General features: G+C 28.7%; 1 protein-coding gene across 2 annotated transcripts; it reads left to right on the forward strand.

Annotated features, from left to right (window-relative positions):
- Positions 1-179: 179 nt before the first annotated feature.
- Positions 180-7946, forward strand: LOC132943043 (protein cereblon-like). 2 transcript variants are annotated; one of them, XM_061011822.1, is made up of 5 exons: positions 180-498; positions 4432-4771; positions 5223-5302; positions 6212-6309; positions 7352-7946. In XM_061011822.1, the coding sequence occupies exons 2-5, from the start codon at positions 4463-4465 to the stop codon at positions 7411-7413; spliced, it is 549 nt and encodes a 182-aa protein (XP_060867805.1). In that variant the 5' UTR covers positions 180-498; positions 4432-4462; the 3' UTR covers positions 7414-7946. The 2 variants fall into 2 exon arrangements, with proteins under 2 accessions (XP_060867805.1, XP_060867804.1); XM_061011821.1 differs by having other exon boundaries at positions 182-498; positions 4425-4771.
- The last annotated feature ends 271 nt before the right edge of the window (positions 7947-8217 follow it).

Below are 8217 nucleotides of genomic sequence, written 5' to 3' on the forward strand. Positions count from 1 at the left end.
ATACTGCAACTTAATGCCTATTGCCTAATGATAAGTCTGCTAAAGCGCTGAGCTAGTTGTGGGTGGAAATGTGGAATACTGTGATAGTGGGGTGCAGTGGCCAATGATGCGCAGAGTCCAAAGACTATATAAGCCGGCGCCGAATGGTAATGATAACGCGGGGGCGCGGAGTGCCGATCAGCCGATGACGATTATATTTTGTATTATTGTCCAATTTCCATGCACAACAAATTTTACTGTACTCGATAAGTTATTATAATTTATAATTTATATTGTTATGTATACACAATATACATATTTATCACAATAATAAATGATATTAATAATATTTTAGTGTTGACATGTTGTTTTATTTTATTCCGCTGTTCACTGCCACTCCATAATAATAATAATACTATTGTATAATAGACGAACATCAAATCATTTTGTTCAACAAACGTCGCATACGTTGCCGTCGCGAGTGATTTTTCCTACTTGCCAGCGTGTTTCTGGTCCAAGGTAAGTTTGTGTTCACGAAATTTGTATGAAGGACCATGTTTCGATTACGGATTCATAATTTTAATTAGAATCACGCAATAGCAGGTACTGAGTTTGCGTGTGGAATTTTGAAAATGTGATATTAAACTATTGTAAATGGCGGTACCTACTACCTAGGTACCTGATAAAGTTAAAACTTAAAAGATATTGTGTAGCTGACAAATATGGATGCAATAGCAACCAGGGGCGGAACTAGAAATATGAAATGGGAGGAGGGGGGCTATCTGCCGACATCGAACAGTCGTTATTGCTCGGAAAGTAATATATTATTATAATATATAATATATAAGTATATACACGTCCAAAGAGGGGTGTCCGCGCCTGATAGCAACTTCAAAATAATCCAAAATAGAAATTTTTATTATATTATAGAAACAAATTTGGATATTTTGTGTTAAATTTAATTTTGTGGGTAAAATACTAGTTAAATATTTTGGGCTATAGACAAAACTTATTGTATCAACACCAACACCTTTTTAAAAATTATCTAGTATTTATAAAAAATGTTTTTATTTTGCTAATTATTATTATACTCCAGTATTGTGCGCACTTGGCCTTACATCTTTAGCAGATAGGCGCGTTAAAGCTAATCTGGCCTTTTTAAAAAAACTAATCGATGGTTCCTTAAACGCCCCTTCACTGCTCGTCCAAGTAAACTTTAAAGTTCCTCATCGGGCCACAAGGTCTCGAGTTCCTTTTGCTGTACCTCTCCACTGTACCAATTACGGTAAAAACAAACCAATTGACCGCATGATGCGGTTGGCTAACGAGGACCCCTCCTTTCTCAGTTTACCTTAATATTCTGTTATTTTTGTACATTTGTTGTATGTAATTTTACTTGTGTCCTAATTATTTTAGTTTATATTTACTGTGCCTGTAATTCTGCTGTATTTTTTAGGCCATCACCCCTTGTATATGTTAGCTATCTTATTTTACTGAATTATTGTTATGTACTGTACTAAATAAGGAATTTTTTATTCCGTGAATTAATTAATAAATAAATAAGAGTTAGGTAGGTATACCTAGGCTTAAACAATTATTTAATGTGTTGAAATATAGGCAAAATATTCTTTCCAAAAACAATTGTTCTTTACTATGAATTAATATTAGGCACTAAGGTAAACCAATAGTTTAGGATGTACAAACAATTGAACTGTTACATAGATATAAAATATTAACATTAATAGGTAGCATTGATTATAAATACTTTATTTATTATCATTGGTAATAGGTATCTAAAAAAAAAAAATAGTTTCTATCGTATCAATAATAGGTACATTTCATTATCTACTTCAAATTAGTTAAGGCATAATTTTTTTTAAGTGCAACATTTTTTAAAAAGTTGTAATATAAACCTAGATGTGTAGTGTAAACCATTTAACCATCTCATAAATGTTGAAAATTTCTAAATATCGCCCATACATCAATTTAAATGTATGTATTAACATATCATTTGAATACAACCAATAATATGTTGTATATCTAGGGTATCAACAAATGTATGATGTGTCCTTTTGTTATATATAGATATGAACAGAAATTAAACATAAGAAATATGATAAGAAATACATTTTAAACAATTAATTATACTGAAGGTAATTGTTCTATAATTTAGTAAAAGTATTTTTAACAAACACCGAAATTTCAAATTTGAAAATATTCCAACCAATACAAGTATAGATTAAATTAATAATATTTTGTTAATGCTTCACTCAACAATCAATTAACTCAGTAATTAAAATAACATTATTGTTGCCAGTATACAATAATACATGAAAAGAAAATTGCGTGTTGTGAACTATGATGGTACAATTGTTTATTAACATGATCATTCTCTAAATATTTTTGGGATGGATTTTCTAGAGGGAGCTCCAGGTTTGCTTTTTTTCTCATCTTGCCATCGTATTTCTCAGCCTTTTTTTTTATCCGAGGCTTAATCTGAAATACTTATTATTGTTATTTAAAAAACTATGTTACTAAATTAATGATAATATAACAATTACCGCACTGTGGTGTATACGCATAGACAAATTTGTTATACAATTTGAAATGTATAATAAGGATTACTAATAACAATAAAAATAATCGGATTTATCATTTATATGATTTATATTTTATTTATTTTTTGTTGTGGTTGTCATGAAAATTAGAGTAACATGATTCTTTCGATAAATTTTCCTACAATATAATATGATCAAAAAGTATTTAAAATACCATTCAAATATTTCAAAATAAAAAGTATTTAAAGAAGTATTCAATACAGAAAACATTATTTGAATACTTTTACTAAAATACTTCACAACACTGGTTATTAACGTTTTTACTGAGTGGGGGGGGTATGGTTGAGATGGAACATGTGTATATGGAGCGAGGATTCTTCACTATAAACCTGGGATGGGGATTGGTAAATTGGGTCCCATATGACCTTATCTCGGTAAATTGGGTCCCGGAAAAAAATATATAAATTAAAATATATATGGTTTTTATAATATTATGTTCTTAATCGCGGATCAGCGAGACCCAACGTTCTACCTCGCATGAGAGTAGCCGGCGGGGGACCGTCAGCCTGGCGCCAGGGCGCCCTGAACCTAACCTGTCGGAGGGACGCGACCGCGTCACAAAGGCGTGAAGTAGCCGCCCTCGAGAAATATGGCTAAAGGTGTAATAACCCCCGAGGGAATGGTCTTATACTCCCCGACACAGTGGTTTACAATTATGTTCTAAATAAATAATATATGGTATAAATGATTAAAAAATTGTGTACCGGGAAAAAAATGTCAATACGCTAAATAATATTATAGTACGTAAAATTTTACAATATATGGTATAAATAATTAAAAAATTGTGTACCGGGAAAAAATGTTAATACGCTAAATGATATAGTACGTCAAATTTTACAAAAAATATGTAAAAATATTATGATTTAGGTAAAAACTTAAATGATAAACATTTAACAAATTCTAATCGAGTTATTATATTATTAGTATATTTCATCATTTGTTCTCTTAAGTATTTTAGACCTAATTGCGCCAATGATTTATCGCCGGGACCCAACTTACCTATTACTTTTTTATACCCGGGACTCAACTTACCGCTTTCAAAACGAACCCAAATTATCGCGGACCCAATTTACCTAGCTCCCAAATATTAACTTGCTTTCAGCAGGACCAATCTTGTGTTGTTACTCACTTTGTTAGCATTAATAATAGAGTATATTTCCCTATTATAAAACTTAGTTGGGGCTTGGTGTGGAATGGTGGTTAGCCACAGTCACTAACATGTACTGAGGTCAAGCATAGGCCAGCATTGTTAGCTCCTGGATGGGTGATCCACCCAGGTTCGGAGCTAGGTAAATTGGGTCCGCAATAATTTGGGTTCGTTTTGAAAGCGGTAAGTTGAGTCCCGGGTATAAATAGGTTAGGTTAGTTTTGTGGGCCAGATAAAGAAAAAAAATAATACTCTGATATACTCTTAAAATTTATAAAGTTCTATGTAGTATCCATGTATGTATGTTCTATCCAGTTGGTTACTTCATTCTTGATTTACTTATATTGCCTATACATTCAACATTATAGATTTTAATATTGTTGTTCACACTTTTAAAAAATATTTATATTACTGGAATTAAAATGTTTATTCATGCATGCAATTTATCAAGACCTAAAACTGGTTTTTAGAAATTTTTTAACAGACCTAGTAAAACATATGTTTTTCTATTTTCTTACTCTAACCAAGACCAAAAGCTTATAAAACAGTTTAATAGCTCTTGGTTTCAATCTCGGTTATGGTATTAGATAATAAAAAAACCAAGATTTCATCAGGCTAATTATAAATTGGTTTTAAGCCCTTCTATTTATTAATTGTTTTTTTTTATTTTTTAATTCAAGTTTATAGTTTTTCATTGAAATTTCAATGTATCCGTCTAATGGTGTTTGCTGTGGTTATTTTATTTGTCTGTCTGGCATATGGGGACTCAGCCAGGTTTCAGGATACTGATATTCACTCTGGAGACTTATCAAAAACGGTCAAGGACTATTTTCTTTGCCGGCACTGCGGTACAGATATTTCACCATTATCATCACTTATATCAATTGACAGTCCTGCTGCTTCAAAAAGCCGTATTTCTCCATTATTTGGTTTAAAAGATGTCAAAGTCCAAACTGTAAAGAACTCATTGCACTCACAATTTGAAATTCTTACACTATCTAAGACTTTGTGTGTTGGAAAAGGCAATGTAAGTCAAATACTCAATTTTTTAACTTTTATTTTTATTATAAATCAGTGGTCGGCCACTAGCGGCTCACTAGCCTTATCCTCCCTCTTGATATTTCATACGACCCACTCCAATATGATAATTTAATTGATTATTTTATATTTATATATCTTCTTGAATGTACCCATTCTATATCTATAAAGAATTGAATTTTATTTATTCTTAACGATAAGATAAAATAAGTTCTAATAACATTTTTAATTTTTGAATATGACCCAAAGTCATTTGAGTTCAAAAAGGTTGCTGACCACTGATTTATATCACTGATCTAAATTATTAGTATTATATTAAACATGGACATTCTCTTTAATTGTTTTAACCGCCAAGTCACTTTGAAATAATATTTTTAATAAAAAAATTTTATTATAAGCAATATGCAACAAATAATAGTGTATTTATATTTTATTGATAGTGGCAGACTGAAGACTCATGGTTTCCTGGTTACGTTTGGAAAGTTTGTGTATGTGCTAAATGTGGACGTCATATTGGATGGTAAGTTTATAGAGTGTATTTCTAAACATTTAATTTATTTATTTATACCAACACAATCTATAAGATGTTGATAAATTATTATAAAATGATAATAATCAGTGCTCAAAACTTATGTATTTATACATTACTTTGGAACCAGAATATTCCAAATCTGGTTCAAAAATTTCTTTCATAATACGTTCTTCACAAATTGAAAAATTGTTGTTATTTTTATATATTTTAATAATTTATTAGTGATTGGGCTGTATTTTATATTTATAAATGTTAGTTAAAATATCAAAAACAATATAAAGCACCAGACTACATTTTTTTTAAAAGTGGTGCATATATTAAATTATTTGGGTAAAAATATATATTTTGTATAAAAAAAAAAACACAAAGTAAAATATTTCTTTGTTTTTTAGAGTTTAAAGTTTCAAGCCTAGTAATAACAGTATACACATCCAGGTTAATTAACAGTTATCTAGTAAAATTTACTTTACAATGGCAAAATTTAATAATTCAAAATACCATAGTAATAAGTAATAACAAATTGTTTTCAAATGTGCATTAGTCCCTTATCAATCAGCATACATTTATAGATCCTATATTCTTATGTCTTATTTGATATTAATTTAGGAGTGGCTTTTCATTTAGACAATTTGTTTCTAATATTTAATTACTACTAGTCGATGCTTGAATTGGGAAAAAATTAGAAGGGTGATGCAAAAGTGTAAACAATATTTGGGTACCTGAATACTGAAATATCTTATTGATTTGAATAGAATTAGAAGGGGTACGCATACATATTTCCTACAATGAAAGGGAATTCCAACCCCTCTCAATTCAAGCACTGCTGCTAGTTATTTAGTATACAAGGTATATTGATAACTGTATGTATTGTACAAACTATGTTATGTTATGTTTTAGGATGTTTGAACCTTTACATTTGGCTACTAGTGATAAAATATACCCATCAAAAGAAGGGTTTTATGTTGTCATCATCTCAAGTATTATTAACGAACTACGTGAGTTTAATTTGTTTAAAAAATAAAAAATTCTAGTAACCAATACTCAGTTGGTACTTACATATTTTTGATATGTTGTTGACCAGCTTATATAAAATATATTTTATACTAAAGGTCTATGCATTCATTTTTTTAATTTTTATAATTTAAATTATTTAAAATTGTATCTACGGTTTTGAGGAAAAAAAACTTTATATCTATATTGCCAATTTTAGGTCTTACAATTCTTTTAAAAAAATATATATTAATTATCCAATACACATCAATATCCTTAATTAATTAAATTTTAATCATAGTTCAACATAATGTAATACAATAAATTGTAAGTTTTGTTTTTATATAGTTAATTATATTCTATTATTGTATAGTTTTTGGGCTCAGACCTAATTATTAATTTCTTACTACATCTAAAATAACTCAGGGGTCTTCAACCTTTTTTTTACGGCGAACCAAATTTGAGATCCAACATTTTTAGAAAAATAGTGAGGTTATGAAATTGAAGAATAAATAAGATTTATTTAGAAAATGTATATTTATTTTGTAACGACTCTATTATTAGTTAGTGTTAGTATTCATGTATGACTATTATAAGCGGTTATGAATAACACCAAAATTATTTGATTAAATATTGATATAATAATAATTAACTTAAATCATTTTGTTTTAAAAAAAAATTACTTATAATTCCTTAAAAATTAGGTATAAATACCATGACGTATTAGTCAGCAATATACTAAAGGTGAATTAAAGTAATACTTGGTAACTTAATAGGTAGGTAAATAAAAATATAATACATTACTGCCGATAACATTATTTTATAAAGGAGCTTAAAATTTAGGAGGATAAATTGCAATATCTAACGCTCCGACGCTGCCCAGAAAAAAATTTGTTAATATTTTAATTTTTAATATTATTAAAACATAAGCATTCATATATTATTTAGTATCAGTTGTAGTTCTCGTTAATATTCACTCATTTTAATTTAATTTCTAATTCTATATAATATCTTTAATCTCATTATAATGTTGGTTCTTTGTTTAAGATGCTGACTCGTTAATTGTGGTGCCAAAACATTTTTCTACAATAGAAGATATCTCAGATTAAAAATGGCATCTCCAGGCAAACAAAATTCAACTGACAGCAAACATGAAATAGTTATTAAAGACAACATCACTACATTTAAAATCCTTGAAACGTGTGTTGATGAACCACCAACAGAGAATCAGAAAGAAAAGTTATTGCAATTTGAAGAGGAGTTTAAAAGTCGATACACAGATGACGATGAAGATTATGTTGCTGCAGTAAAACTTGGATTTACAACTCCTCCAATAGTTCCTTCATATAGACCATTCTGGAATCGTAGAAGAGATTATAAAAGAAAATGGGAAGACAGGAGTAATAGACATTCGCATTATTCTCATCATAAAAAACCAAATCATGGTTATAATAATGATTATAGAAGATAAGATAAATTATTTACAGTATGCATGTGTGAATTGTATTATCCAGTGGTTCTGACTTGTATAATAATTTATACCTTAAAATGATTTTATTACAAAATCTATGATAATAATTATTTTCTTTCAAAAATAAACATTTTGGAATTTAATAAATATAAATAAACTTTTTTAAATTTATGTGACCAAGATGATTTTTTTAAATCAAAATTATTCTGCATTATATTAACATTACTCCTATCTTGTACACATGCAATGTGTGATTGTCCACCAGTGATTGCATTATAATCATTTTTTATTTAATAAAAGTGCTCTTTGAACTGCACAGAAGAAATGTGTTGGATTTGGTTGCTTATTTTTCTAATTATTTATTTGAATCGATAAAATGTGCTTAAACATCTTTAGATATATATCTAAAAATAAAAAATTTTTATGAATTTTAACTATACAA

Source organism: Metopolophium dirhodum, chromosome 4, assembly GCF_019925205.1.
Source record: "Metopolophium dirhodum isolate CAU chromosome 4, ASM1992520v1, whole genome shotgun sequence".
Lineage (NCBI taxonomy): Eukaryota > Metazoa > Arthropoda > Insecta > Hemiptera > Aphididae > Metopolophium > Metopolophium dirhodum.